Source organism: Muntiacus reevesi, chromosome 15, assembly GCF_963930625.1.
Source record: "Muntiacus reevesi chromosome 15, mMunRee1.1, whole genome shotgun sequence".
NCBI classification, from domain to species: Eukaryota; Metazoa; Chordata; class Mammalia; order Artiodactyla; family Cervidae; genus Muntiacus; species Muntiacus reevesi.
Window position 1 is genome coordinate 38,897,601 of NC_089263.1, and position 15,901 is coordinate 38,913,501.

Genomic DNA, 15,901 nt, shown 5'->3' on the forward strand with positions numbered 1-15,901 from the left:
ACCTCATTAGAACTGATTCAAATGTATTCTTTTTAATGGCTAAGTAATATTCCATTGTGTATATGTATCACAGCTTTCTTATCCATTTGTCTGCTGATGGACATCTAGGTTTCTTCCATGTCCTGGCTATTAAAAAGAGTGCTGGAATAAACACTGGGGAACACGTGTGTCTTTCACTTCTTGTTTCCTCAGTGTCTATGCCCAGCAGCAGGATTGCTGGGTCATATGGCAGTTCTATTTCCAGTTTTTTAAGGAATCTCCACACTGTTCTCCATAGTGGCTGTACTAGTTTGCATTCCCACCAACAGTATAAGAGGGTTCCCTTTTCTCTACACCCTGTCCAGCATTTATTGCTTGTAGACTTTTGGATAGCAGCCATTCTGACCAGTGTGAGATGGTACCTCATTGTGGTTTTGATTTGCATTTCTCTGATAATGAGTGATGTTGAGCATCTTTTCATGTGTTTGTTAGCCATCTGGATGTCTTCTTTGGAGAAATGTCTGTTTAGTACTTTGGCCCATTTTTTGATTGGGTCCTTTATTTTTCTGGAATTGAGCTGCAGGAGTTGCTTGTATGTTTTTGAGATTAATTCTTTGTCAGTTGCTTTGTTTGCTATTATTTTCTCCCATTGTGAAGGCTGTCTTTTCACCTTACTTATAGTTTCCTTTGTTGTGCAAAAGCTTTTAAGTTTCATTAGGTCCCATTTGTTTATTTTTGCTTTTATTTCCAATATTCTGGGAGGTGGGTCATAGAGGATCCTGCTGTGATTTATGTCGGAGAGTGTTTTGCCTATGTTTTCCTCTGGGAGTTTTATAGTTTCTGGTCTTACATTTAGATCTTTAATCCATTTTGAGTTTATTTTTGTGTATGGTGTTAGAAAGTGTTCTAGTTTCATTCTTTTACAAGTGGTTGACCAGTTTTCCCAGAACCACTTGTTAAAGAGAATGTCTTTTCTCCATTGTATATTCTTGCCTCCTTTGTCAAAGATAAGGTGTCCATAGGTGAATGGATTTATCTCTGGGCTTTCCATTTTGTTCCATTGATCTCTGTTTCTGTCTTTGTGCCAGTACCATACTGTCTTGATGACTGTGGCTTTGTAGTAGAGCCTGAAGTCAGGAAGGTTGATTCCTCCGGTTCCATTCTTCTTTCCCAAGATTGCTTTGGCTGTTCAAGGTTTTTTGTGTTTCCATAGAGATTGTGAAATTATTTGTTCTAGTTCTGTGAAAAATACAGTTGGTAGCTTGATAGGGATTGATTTGAATCTATAGATTGCTTTGCGTAGTATACTCATTTTCACTATATTGATTCTTCTAATCCATGAACATAGTATATTTCTCCATCTGTTTGTGTCCTCTTTGATTTCTTTAACCGTGACCTTGTGGCGCAACGGTAGCGTGTCTGACTCCTGATTTCTTTCACCAGTGTTTTATAGTTTTCTGTATATAGGTCTTTTGTTTCTTTAGGTAGATATATTCCTAAGTATTTTATTGCAATGGCGAACGGAATTGTTTCCTTAATTTCTCTTTCTGTTTTCTCATTGTTAGTGTATAGGAATGCAAGGGATTTCCGTGTGTTAATTTTATATCCTGCAACTTTACTATATTCATTGTTTAGCTCTAGTAATTTTCTGGTGGAGTCTTCAGGGTTTTCTATGTAGAGAATCATGTCATCTGCAAACAGTGAGAGTTTTACTTCTTCTTTTCCAGTCTGGGTTCCTTTTATTTCTTTTTCGGCTCTGGTTGCTGTGACCAACACTTCCAAAACTATGTTTAATAGTAGTGGTGAGAGTGGGCACCCTTGTCTTGTTCCTGACTTTAGGGGAAATGCTTTCAAGTTTTCACCATTGGGGATAATGTTTGTTGTTGGTTTGTCATATATAGCTTTTATTATGTTGAGGTATGTTCCTTCTGTTCCTGCTTTCTGGAGAGTTTTTATGATAAATGGATGTTGAATTTTTCTCAAAGGCTTTCTCTGCATCTATTGAGATAATCATATGGTTTTTATCTTTCAATTTGTTAATGTGGTGTATTACATTGATTGATTTGCAGATATTGAAGAATCCTTGCATCCCTGGGATAAAGCCCACTTGGTCATGATGTATGATCTTTTTAATATGTTGTTGGATTCTGTTTGCCAGAATTTTGTTAAGGAGTTTTACATCTATGTTCATCAGTGATGTTGGCCTGTAGTTTTCTTTTTTTGTGGCATCTTTGTCTGGTTTTGGTATTAGGGTGATGGTGTCCTCATAGAATGAGTTTGGAAGTTTACCTTCCTCTGCAATTTTCTGGAAGAGTTTGAGTAGGATAGGTGTTAGCTCTTCTCTAAATTTTTGGTAGAATTCAGCTGTGAAGCCATCTGGTCCTGGGCTTTTGTTTGTTGGAAGATTTCTGATTACAGTTTCAATTTCCGTGCTTGTGATGGGTTTTTTAAGATTTTCTATTTCTTCCTGGTTCACTTTTGGAAAGTTGTACTTTTCTAAGAATTTGTCCATTTCTTCCAAGTTGTCCATTTTATTGGCATATAGTTGCTGATAATAGTCTCTTATGATCCTTTGTATTTCTGTGTTGTCTGTTGTGATCTCTCTGTTTTCATTTCTAATTTTGTTGATTTGATTCTTCTCCCTTTGTTTCTTGATGAGTCTGGCTAATGATTTATCAGTTTTATTTATCTTCTCAAAGAAACAGCTTTCTGCGTTTTTGATTTTTGCTGTTGGTCTCTTTTGTTTCATTTGCATTTATTTCTTCCCTAATTTTAAAGACTTCTTTCCTTTTACTAACCCTGGGGTTCTTCATTTCTTCCTTTTCTAGTTGCTTTAGGTGTAGAGTTAGGTTATTTGACTTTTTTCTTGTTTCTTGAGGTAAGCCTGTATTGCTATGAACCTTCCCCTTAGTACCACTTTTACAGTGTCCCATAGATTTTGGGTTGTTGTGTTTTCATTTTCATTCGTTTCTTTGCATGTTTTGATTTCTTTTTTTTATTTCTTCTGTGATTTGTTGGTTATTCAGCAGCGTGTTGTTCAGCCTCCATATGTTGGAATTTTTAATAGTTTTTCTCCTGTAATTGACATCTAATCTTACTGCATTGTGGTCAGAAAAGATGCTTGGAATGATATCAGTTTTTTTGAATTTACCAAGGCTAGATTTTTAGCCCAGGATGTGATCTATCCTGGAGAAGGTTCCATGTGCACTTGAGAAAAAGGTGAAATTCATTGCTTTGGGGTAAAATGTCCTATAGATATCAATTAGGTCTAACTGGTCTTTTGTATCATTTAAAGTTTGTATTTCCGTGTTAATTTTCTGCTTAATTGATCTATCCATAGGTGTGAGTGGGATATTAAAGTCTCCCCCTATTATTGTGTTATTGTTAATTTACCTTTTCATACTTGTTAGCATTGGTCTTACATATTGTGGTGCTCCTATGTTGGGTGCATATATATTTATAATTGTTAATATCTGCTTCTTGGGTTGATCCTTTGATCATTATGAAGTGTCCCTTCTTTGTCTCTTCTCACAACCTTTGTTTTAAAGTCTATTTTATCTGATATGTGTATTGCTACTCCTGCTTTCTTTTGGTCTCTATTTGTGTGGAATATCTTTTTCCAGCCCTTCACTTTCAGTCTGTATGTGTCCCTTTTTTCAAGGTGGGTCTCTTGTAGACACCATATATAGGGGTCTTGTTTTTATATCCATTCAGCCAGTCATTGTCTTTTGGTTGGGGCAGTCAACCCATTTACATTTAAGGTAATTATTGGTAAGTATGATCCTGTTGCTATTTACTTTGTTGTTTTGTGTTTGAGTTTATACACCCTTTCTGTGTTTCCTGTCTAGAGAGGATCCTTTAACATTTGTTGGAGAGCTGGTTTGGTGGTGCTGAATTCTCTCAACTTTTGCTTGTCTGTAAAGCTTTTGATTTCTCCTTCATATTTGAATGAGATCCTTGCTGGGTACAGTAATCTGGGCTGTAGGTTTTTCTCGTTCATCACTTTATGTATGTCCTGCCATTCCCTTCTGGCCTGAAGAGTTTCTGTTGAAAGATCAGCTGTTATCCTTATGGGAATCCCCATGTGTATTATTTGTTGTTTTTTCCTTGCTGCTTTTAAATATTTGTTCTTTGTGTTTGATCTTTGTTAATTTGATTAATATGTGTCTTGGGGTGTTTTGCCTTGGGTTTATTCTGTTTGGGACTCTCTGGGTTTCTTGAACTTGGGTGACAATTTCCTTCCCCATTTTAGGGAAGTTTTCAACTATTATCTCCTCAAGTATTTTCTCATGGCCTTTCTTTTTGTCTTCTTCCTCTGGGACTCCTATGATTCGAATGTTGGGGCATTTCACATTGTCCCAGAGGTCTCTGAGGTTATCCTCATTTCTTTTAGTTCTTTTTTTCTTTTTTCCTCTCTGCTTCATTTATTTCTACCATTCTATCTTCTACCTCACTTATCCTATCTCCTGCCTTCGTTATTCTACTGTTGGTTCCTTCCAGAATGTTTTTGATCTCATTTATTGCATTATTCATTATATATTGACTCTTTTTTATTTCTTATAGGTCCTTGTTAAACATTTCTTGCATCTTCTCAATCCTTGTCTCCAGGCTATTTATCTGTAACTCCAGTTTGTTTTTAAGGTTTGGGATCATTTTCACTCTCATTGTTTGGAATCCTTTATCAGGTAGATTCCCTATCTCTTCCTCTTTGGTTTGGTTGGTGGATTCTATCCTGTTCCTTTACCTGCTGGATATTTCTCTGCCTTTTCATCTTGTTTATATTGCTCTGTTTGGAGTGGCCTTTCCGTATTCTGGCAGTTTGTGGTTCCTCTTTATTGTGGAGGTTCCTCGTTGTGGGTGGAGTTGGACAGGTTGCTTGCCAAGGCCTCCTGGTTAGGGAAGCTTGTATTGGTGTTCTGGTGGCTGGAGCTGGATTTCTTCTCTCTGGAGTGCAATGAAGTGTCCAGTAGTGAGTTTTGAGATATCAGTGGGTTTGGTGTGACTTTGGGCAGCCTGTGTATTGACACTCAGGGCTACGTTCCTGTGTTGCTGGAGAATTTGTGTGGTATGTCTTGCTTTGGAACTTGCTGGCCCTTGGGTGGTGCTTGGTTTCAGTGTAGGTGTGGAGGCGTTTAGTGAGCTCCTATTGATTAATGTTCCCTGGAGTCAGGAGTTCTCTGGTGTCCAGACTTAACCCTCTTGCCTCTGGTTTTCAGTCTTATTCTTACAGTAGCCTCAAGACTTCTTCATCTTCTTTCGAAGACAGTGGGCTGCCTTTCTGAGTGTCTGATGTCCTCTGCCAGCATTTGGAAGTTGTTTCGTGGAATTTGCTTAGCGTTCAAATGTTCTTTCAATGAATTTGTGGGGGAGAAAGTGGTTTCTCTGTTCTATTCCTCTGCCATCTTAGGACCGCCCCCCCACTCATTTTCTTAAGCTTCATGACATTTCTGCATTTGGCTGATTGTATCTTTGTGGGGTAAAATTTGAGTGTATTTCTCTTTTCTCCAGTATTTCCTGCAAACTGATAGATCTAGAGACTTAATTCCTTGCCAAAATAAAAGTTACTTTTAATTTGTTTGGCTTTTTTTCTCATGTGGATATAATTCTCAGCTCTGCATAAATAAGTGTTGCATATATTACCCAAATGTAATTTTTTAATATTGGCTCTGTCTATTTCTTTTGGACTACTTTAGCTTGTGAAAGAAATAGACCAGTGAATACTTATCTCTGTTTTTAGCACTTGCCAGTGGAATTTCCTTCTTTTTTTTTTTCCTCCCAATGAAATTTATTTCTGTCTGCTGATTTGGCATACCATTGTCCAGTCTTCTAAGTCAGGAAAATATGAATATCAGTAGAAATAGATTAGACTCTGTCATGTTAAAACTGATTTTGTTGTCTTTTATTTGTGTATAAATGTTCAGCTTCTTTAACATGATTGAGTACAGCACAGAATATTCTGATTTCCCAGTTTTCAAGGCTAAAATTACTTTTCCTTATTTGCCTGGCTATTATTGCAAACAGTGGGAATGTTCTGCCACTATTATTTCTCAAAACTCTTAACTTCTTTTATTCTTTTAGCATTTTGTGTTTTAAGTATTCTATCAATACTTAGGTGTAATAATATGATGTCCTATTTTTAGACCACTAATTTTGCTAATAGATTACTTTGATTTTGAATGAGCTGTGTCATCCCCATGGAAATAGTACTTCACTGGAAATTCTAGTTCATAAAGCTTAGCTCTTCAGAAATGTTTCACTTCTTCATTATCTTTGTTTTGTTACATAACTTTTAACAACCATGGAGAAGGCGAGGGTAGGATGTTTCAAGAGAACAGCATCGAAACATGTATATTATCTAGGGTGAAACAGATCACCAGCCCAGGCCGGATGCATGAGACAAGTGCTCGGGCCTGGTGCACTGGGAAGACCCAGAGGAATCAGGTGGAGAGGGAGGTGGGAGGGGGATCGGGATGGGGAATACATGTAAATCCATGACTGATTCATGTCAGTGTATGACAAAAACCACTACAATATTGTAAAGTAATTAGCCTCCAACTAATAAAAATAAATGGAAAAAAAAAAGCAATGGTTCTTCTCAGATGTAGCTGTTAACATCTATTTATTGTGTTTCTTCCTATATGGATGATTTTGTTGTGCAAAAGTGAGGTTAATATATGGATTGAGAAAAGGAATTAAATAGGGTTATATTGTGTTATGTTTATCCTATGATAATTTAAGGAGTCTGTGGGAAAGGCATAATACTAACAAGTTGAAATAATATACTCTTCTTTGTCAATAGGCTTATTACTTACTCTACTAGCAGTTAGACGTTTACATATTTTGAACTCTGGCTTTTTATGTAACGGGGAATATGGTTAGGAAGTAAGCTACTGTAACGAATTTATTCATGAAAGTTATAAGGTATGGTTTAAGGATATAAACACAGTATTAGTGATCTTTTTCTATCAAGAGGAAATTAAATTATATTGACTACATTTAATTTGCTAAGACCTAGAAGCTTAATCATTAAGCACTTATATCTTAAGAGTTAAGATGATTTTATCACAGTCATGGTAGTTAATTTCTCCATATGAATTATTTTGCTTATCATTCATTTACTCACTTATGATGTCCGTGTTTTCTCTAGTTCACTATTCCTCAGAGTAGAGTTGAACCATAAAACATTGCTGTTACATGAAGGAACTAAAAAGATAACTTCATTAATTTTGTATGTTTGTTTTTTGAGAAGGGAGGAAAAAATCAAACCTCAAGTAGGTAAAATTATGTCTACACAGAAAAGCTTAGCAACCACTAGTCTTAGTGGCTCTTAGAATTTATATAAAAGGGAATGCTATTATTATTGGAACTTCTGTTGTAATTTTTTTTTAATGCAGTTCATCAAGGAACAGATCAGGCTATTACTATCCTGTAAGAGTTTAAAAATTACATTTAAGATTATGTTTGTTGTTGGAAAAATTTTAGCATCAAGAGATTAGGTCAAATAAATAGAGTCAGATATTCAACTACTATGTAGACATGATAAAAGTAAGATAGATGTATATATTCAGAGAAGAGCTCTAAATACATTAATTGAGAAGAGTGTAAATATGTATGTATTTGTATGTATAATGTATACATATAAATATGTATAATGTAATCTCATTCTTTACAACTTAAGTGATATTTGTTTACTGACATATGCAAAAATATTTTACTAGTAGGATACACAAGAACCTTAACATGGTTTTATGTATTTTTTGAATTGTAATCATATACATCTACTGCTTAATTAAAATATGTAAACAATTAAAGGTACCTTTATGTAATAAAACGTTGAAAGAAGTTCTTTTGAAATAGTAGATAGGGCAGCAATAGTCTGTTATTTTTCTTGTAGGAAATGTTCTTAAACTTAGAAAACTGTTACTTAAAACAGGATTACTCTTTCCTAGGATTTCCACTTGAACAGAGTTAACCTGGAAGAGTCTTCAGGAATGGAGAATTCTCCAGCTGGTGCTAGACCAAAGAGAAAAAACAAGAAGTCTTATGATTTAACTCCAGTTGATAAATTTTGGCAGAAACATAAAGGAAGGTAAATAAGAAAAACATTGATAAGTGAAAGATTCAACCCCTTAAAAAATGCAAAAATGTCACCTGACTTAGTGAACTTGATTTAAAAAAAAATCAAAACCAGTCATAGTGGTTCATCTACGCAATGAATAAGAACTGTAAATTAAATAGTCTAAGGAGCTGTGTCATTATTGCTTACTTTCCTAGTTCTTATGTTGCTTTTGTTGTTTTGTGGGGACCACCTCCCTTAAAATAAGTCCATTCCATATGATTTTGTAGATTTTATACATAGTCTTTCTAAATTTCATTTCTGTCCCCACTGACCCTCTGTAGCACTATTTCTGCCTTTTATTAAGATTGGTTTCAGTGATTGGGAAACATCAAGGTGTGATTTACCCTTTTTGTTCCTTGCTTGCCTTCGGACAAATCCAATTTTAGCTATCTGTGGAGAAAATACTTAAGCCTGAAAACCAGTTTTATTCAAAGTACATTAGTAATAATAGGTGAAAAAATTGTAGCAATTTGCCATTTGTTCCCATGTGTAGCCCGCCAGGTTCCTCTGTCCATGGGGTTCTCCGGGCAAGAAAATTGGAGTGGGTAGCCATTCCCTTCTGCAGAGGATCTTCCCAACCCAGGGGTCGAACCCAGGTCTCCTGCATTGCAGTCAGATTCTTTACTGTCTTGAGCTACAGGGAAGTCACTTAACTCCTTTGGCATACAGTAATCTCTCAGTAAATGCAGGCAGTGATCATTGTCTGTCAGCTCTGAGACCTAAAGGTACTAGAAATTTTAAGGGTCAGCCAGAACATTTTACCTGCTCGCTGCTATCTTTTGCCAACAGACTCCTCTGGACCTCAGTTAGGGCCTACATTTGTATGTAAAACTGGACTGTGTTCCTCACAGTCATTTCAGATTTTGTCATTTCTTTGCTGATCATTAATGAAGTGTTATCAAGTATCAGAGTGGAGGAATGGGGAAAAGTTTTTGTTTTATTGCTTGTTGAGAAGTGACCCATTTTTTTCCTTAAAAGAGAGAAAGCTTCTGGCCTCCCATCAGGCTGTAGATGAAAAATACTTATGTTAGGAACTATTTCATGGTCAACACATACTCATCTAGATACATTCAGGATTAACACTGCATGACAGTTTCTGCCTGAGTTGGTCAATGATTGCAGATGAGTTGTATCTGTAGTCTATGGAAATTGCCTCTAAACTGTACATACTGAGGAGATATCAGGGGTTGGACCAGCAAAACTGGCCTACATTCTGTTTTTACCAGTGGTGGTCTACGTATCAAATTTACAGATTTGAAAGGTTTTTTTCACTGTTACCTGCATGTAATATTTTTTTGATACATCTTTGTAGTTACATGGACCCTTTGGCACTGTGTTATGGGTCATAATATTTAGTTGGTCTTTGATGTACCATGCTTCTCTTCTTTTGTTTTTCAGTCACTTAAATATCTTTTTATTTTTTATAATAGCTAAAGGTGAAGAAAAATCGATACAGTCAGTAAAAAGAAATACAGTTTAAATTTGTTTACATATATAAGTATTATGATATACATTTTAAAGTAGTATTTAGAATGTAAATAGATATCACAAGAAAATGTAGTTTGATTTATCCTAATGTTTTCTGCCTATGTTGTATATAAAATATATGCAAATATAAATGGGTACGTTTAAAACAATCCTCATTGTATATGTTTCAAGATTCACACAAAAGTCAATCTTTTAATCTTATAATTCCTCTTCTGCCAAACTGTTTTAGTCCATTCCCAGAAGTCGCAGAATCAGTTCAGCAAGAACTAGAGTCTTACAGAGCACAGGAAGATGAGGTTAAACGACTTAAAAGCATTATGGTAAGATTCTGTTTGCTTTCGTGGAAATATAAGGGAAGCAGGAGGACATCTAGAAGGAAGAAGAGGTTAACTTTTTTCCCTTATAAAAATTCAAGACCTTTCATTGCTTTAATGACAAAAAAAAAATTGTTCTCATAAAAGATTGTTACATAAAATATTTTTTTAAAAAAGAAATCTTAAGTTCTGAGGAGTAGAGGGAACATTTAAAAAAAAACCAATACAAATTTATGATTTGAAAAAAATATATGTGAGTTTAGTTTAGACATGTATGTTTTAGTGCTGCTCATTGTACTATACTTTGATCCCACTTCAAATTTCAGCTCTGTTTATTACTATATGTAGTGACCTGTAACAGGTCTCTGGACCTATTTCTTTATCTGAAAATGCTAGATGCTTCCTTTTTAGTCATCCAACCATTCATTAGGTTGGTGGTGACTAGAACTTTTCTATAACTGTCAAAAATGCAGATGCTTGCTCCTTAAGAGGGGAAGAATTATTATTCTGGGTGATCTAAATCTTACTACTGTTTATCAGTGATTCTAGGAATATATTGTTGAAAATCAGTGCTTTGGCTTGGGATTTCTGAGTAGTTACTGGGACCTCTTTTTCCTTCCCAGGGACTGGAAGGCGAAGATGAAGGAGCCATAAGTATGCTCTCTGACAATACTGCTAAGCTAACATCAGCTGTTAGGTGAGTAAGCCGTATATCCTCTTTGAAATCTTTCTGTTGATATGATTTATATTGGAAGTTAAAAAATCGATAAATATTTTTCATGATAGGGAATAGTAATAGCATATACCTCTAAGTCCAAAGAACTGAATTGTGTTTTTACTGTATTCAAACTGACTTGAGTTCCCTCCTTTATTTTTTTAATTTTTTAATTGAAGGATTGCTGCTTTACAGAATTTTCTTGTTTTCTGCCAGTTACCAACATGAATCCTTTATATAGCAGATCATTTGTTTCTTTTGCTAGTTAGAATTGTGTAATGGGAGTCATTTTGTCACTGAGACAGTATTGATGATAAGGTAAGGTGAGTTATTATTAATTTTATTGTTGCTGCTGTTACTATGTTAGCTAAAGTTTAAGCAGTATCTTTTGGATACTTTAAATACCATCAAGGAGAGAGAATTTCATGTTTTAGAAATATAGGTAAAATTTGTCCATTTCTGATTTTATTCTAAACCTCCAAGTTTTGGAATTAGAAAGTGAAATGATAGAATGATGATATTTGGGAGGCAGATTATTTTAAAATAAGAAGCATTTCAACTGTATTAAAGTGTAAATACTGTATATGTTCAAGCCTAGAGATTAAGTTCAGTTGATAGTTTGACATGTAATTTTGGCCCTGTTTTACTATTCCAAATTTCCTCAGAGGAAACACCCAGGTTTGAATTTTATTAAAATTTATGTCATTTCCTTAGAAAATTTAACGGTTAATTTTCAATTTTTTGATACTTGTAGCTCTTTGCCAGAACTCCTTGAAAAAAAAAGACTTATTGATCTCCATACAAACGTTGCCACCGCTGTTTTAGAACATATAAAGGTAAATTTAGCGTCTCCCTCCTTTCAGTGTAACTACTGATTTTGTAGGGTTTAGACTTTTAAGATTCTTATTCACTGTCTCATTGAGCCCTAACTGTAAGGTTGAGTTATAATTATTGAAGGCAGCATTATTACCTTCATTTTTGCACGTGAGGAAACCAATCGAGGAAGGTTAGTGATTTGCCCAAGGTCACACATTCAGTAAAGAGAACTTAGCACCTGTGATATTTTTATTATGTTTCACTGCCTTAATAATGCCTCTACGTGTACTACTTTGTTAATAATAGATTTGTATCTAAACATCAGTAATTCAGGTTTAGACACCGCTTTACTATAGTACTATCTGAAATACGTTGATAACATCACATAATGAAATGCAACTTGGTTCTGAACATTTTAGTTTAAGATTAGTCTGTTAGCCTTGTAGCTTCTTACTATCTCCCACTATACTGTGATTTTGAAACAAATGTATTGGATAATCCTGTATGTTGTCTATCATTATTTTTTCTCGTTACTTTATTCATAACTCCATATCATTTTGATTTAATCCATTCATCAGTATTCTATTGTCATTTATTCTCTGGACATGGAACTGAATCCCATTGACAGATTGGTGATATACCAGAATGTAGTTACTGCTGACCCCTGCATTCCGTTTGAGATGATACATTTAAAAAAGCAGTGTAAAATTGAATATACTTGCTGTCTGTCAAACGTTTTGATAACTTATATTTATGGAAAAGGGGATTAAACATTTTTAATGATTTTAAAAGTCTTAGAGCACTAGAAAGGAGCTAATATAGATAGATTTCATCATTGTACATCATAGAATTTAAACCTGCATAATTTCTGTTAAGCTGACACCTGATTTTTTTCTTTGTTCCACTTCTTGATTTTGATCTTGCTATTTTCATATACCTACAGGAATAGAAATGTAATTGTGCAGTCTGTAGATGATATCTGATGATAGCTTCCATATGTTGCAGCTCTGTAAAGTGGAAAAAGGCTGCTCATTTTTTTACCTGAGGTCATTGTCTCCAGTGAAGATAATATATATAACTGGTGGAATGTAACAGAGAAGCTATATTCAGTGATTTCCTTCACTCAGAAAAGACAGGCTTTGCTTACAAAGCTAATATAAAAAGTTAAACAAAAATATGTTGTTTTAAAACAAAATATAAGTTCTAGTTTACATCAGCTAAACTGTAGTTTTGTAATCAAGATATTCTGATCTATTAAACCAGTGCTCTTTGAGTACATACTGTTTGTTTATGAGAGTTGTTAATAGTCTGTGTGTTACTTTGAGATTTAAACTGTTCTGTGGACTTTTTTTGACTTTAGTTTTTTCAGGGTTTTTGGTTTTTCTTTGGAGGGGGCGGTTCTCACAGCTATAAAATCACAAAAGTGCTAAACTCAGCTACTACTTCCAAACTGAATTGTGTAACCTAAAGTATTTAAAAACATATTATCATACCAATGGAAAGTGCACATTTTCATCTTATTCATAAAACTTTACAAACACTATCCTGCCACAGATTTATATGAATATACTCTAGATCAAAAACTAGAGTTTATGGTTTGAGAAAATTCTGGGTAAAGTAATTTACTCAATTGTGTTTATTAAACGGCTCTGTGGGTATTGTGCTGGGCCGTAGATATTACATGGTAAACAAGATGGGCAAGTTCTTTCTTTTGGAGCTAATCTTATATTAACAAAAAGCAAAGTAAGCAGTTAGAAAGCATGGCATTTAGGTGGTGTGAAAACACCAAAAGAGGGTGATGTGAGGTGATAGACAGTGGCTCAGAGGGCTGTTCTAGAGGAAGTGAGGTTGCCTTTGATGAGATGATGATTGAGTCGAGACCTGAATCACACAAAGGAGCCAGTTAGTGAAAATCTCAGGGCCACCCATTTCAGGCAGAGGGAATAAGTGCTGCATGGCCTTAAGGCAAGACAAATTTACTATTTTAGAGCACCTAGAAGATGACTGATGTACTCATAGTGAGGAGGGAAAGAGTTGATAATACTATTGGATCAAAAGAAATAGGGATTTAAGTATGGTGGAAGTCATTGGAGGTTAATGCCATGATTTGATTTATGTTTCAACTAGAGAATGGTCTGAGGAGTGTTGAGGAATGATGATTTCTGGAAGATGGTTATTATACCTAAGTGGAGAATGGTATTTTTTAAGAAAAAATTTACCTATGAAATTCTTTATGATGCTTATTTACAATTTTATATGAGCTGTGCATCAGTTTGTCCTAATGGATGCCATCTGTCTGATAAATTTTATTATATCACCATGCCTGACCCAAAATTTCCTCTTTCAGACCTGGTTGCTTGGCTCTCTATAAAAGAACTTGTTTCTTCCTGGATTGCCAATAAGCAGAGCATCTTATACTAAGAAACTAATTTGTCATTCAGGGTGTTAAGTAGTTACATATAAAAGCTACATAGTTTGAAATAATTTTTGTGCTATAACTCAAGGAAGACACCATAATAGGATCTGATATAAAGAAACTATAAAGGACATTATATAAGGTCATTTACTTGCAGAGGGAAAATTTCATGTATGAGACACCATGTTCCTTGTTGGATCATTCTAGGAAACCCAATTAATACCAGAAGTTTTTTTGTTTTTTAAATCATAGATACGGGAGCATATTTATTTTAAATATTTGCATATAAATTATAATTGTATTTATTAAGCCACATACTCTGAGTTATCCTGATATTAGAAATTCTGTTAGCATAGAAAAATTGCAGTGTTTTTGAGAAGAGTCCTGTTTTAATTAAACATCTCTTTATTCTCCTATGTCAAAGCTAGCAGGTAAATGGTGTTGCTTCCAATTATTCTCATTACTCATAGTTATAAAATTTTCTCTTATAGCTTTTTATAATTACTAAATTTCCAAGTTAAATATTTACTTCAAAATGATACGTTTATTTGTGCCATTTTTATGTTACACCATCTGCCTCTGGCTATATAATGTTAATAATAATTTTAAAAGTATTTTTCTCCAATATCTCTTACTCTTTAGTAGAATTTGTTGACCATCTGGGCTTCACTTCTTTGTAAACATTCATTCACCGAAGCAGTAAATATTTATTTATTATTAGTATTGTTATTATTAGCAAGAATATTATGACTCTTCATGCAGAGATCTCAGAACACATCTCTTGGTAATTGTCTTTATTGCAATTTTGCGTATTTCTTATTTGGGGATGTTTAGTTTATAGCTGCTGCTTATATTTCTTTAGATCATTTTCTAAAGCAGAATACTAGAAGAAGTTAATCTCTTTAGAAGTCCTGGCAGTTATCCAGCAGTTGATGTTTGGCAGCACAGCAGTTTGTGACAACTTTGACAAATATTATCACGTAAATTTATTGCTATTCTAAAGATTTTAGTGGCTTGAGTAGTCAGCTTTGGTTTAATAGGTTAAGAGTAAAATGTGGATTGTAAAGGAAGTTTCCCTGTGGCAGACAGATTCTCTAGCTGTGGCACGGGAGCCTAGTTGCTCCAAGGCATGTGGGGTCTTCGTTCACCACCATTGATCTAACCTGTGTCCTCTGCATTGCAGGGTAGATTCCTGACCACTGGATCACCAGGGAAGTCCCAGCAGTTTTTTCATTTCTAATACAAATAAGATTTTACCCCCACTTGTTGGTTGTTAGGGAATGGATTCTGAAATTACTTAAATTTGTAGACAGATTTCAGTATATTTTAATGATTACTGTCTCAGCTGCATAGCCACCCGTAATTAATTATTTTCTAGCATCAGAAACCTAAGAAAAGGAAAAGTCACCTATATGTAAGTCAGCGTAGAAGAGAGAGAAATGGCATGCATGCTCTTTCCCATAGTGCTCCCACTTGGGAGGAAGAACTCTCACATCTGAATGCGCCTTACCGAGGTAGCTGGCCAAGAATAAGCCGTTAATAAGCTCTTGTGGATTATTGGTGCTGAATCTTCATTTCTGTTTTGCTGCCTCTTGTGGAGAAAGTTAAGAGGTACTGAGTTAGGTCTAAAGACATCCTCTGATCAAGCAAACATGTACTGACCTAGCTCTATACACACTGAGCAAGACTTAGCTCTTGCTAGCAATGCTAATTTTTAACTAGAGCACCTCCTTCAGGGGACTTATTCTTCTTTGGTCCAACTTCTTTATCTTTCTTAGGGGAAAGTAAACTTTCAAAATAAAGTAGAAACTGAACTGATCCTGCTGATCAGCACATCAAATTAACCAATGCCCTTTGTTCCCTCGGAAACAGCAGTTACTGACCACATTATTGCCATGCTAAATGTGACATCTGGTGTTTTTTGCAAGTTGAGTTTTTTGTTTGTATTTGATTCCAGTCTATTTATGTCAGTGGTATAAGTAGGAAAAGAGGTTTGTTTCTCTAAAACTAAGTTACCTGCCTTAGACTCAGTGAAGGTGGTGATTTAATTATTA

The 15,901-nt window shown here is 34.9% G+C and overlaps 1 protein-coding gene across 1 annotated transcript in view; it reads left to right on the forward strand.

Annotated features, from left to right (window-relative positions):
• The window catches only part of SCFD1 (sec1 family domain containing 1), a 113,543-nt gene that overhangs the window by 39,375 nt on the left and 58,267 nt on the right, over nucleotides 1-15,901 (forward strand). The window contains exons 11-14 of the mRNA XM_065905847.1: nucleotides 7,929-8,068; nucleotides 9,816-9,906; nucleotides 10,524-10,597; nucleotides 11,370-11,451. Of these exons, the coding sequence (XP_065761919.1) occupies nucleotides 7,929-8,068; nucleotides 9,816-9,906; nucleotides 10,524-10,597; nucleotides 11,370-11,451 (387 nt within the window). The remainder of the gene's footprint in view (nucleotides 1-7,928; nucleotides 8,069-9,815; nucleotides 9,907-10,523; nucleotides 10,598-11,369; nucleotides 11,452-15,901) is intronic.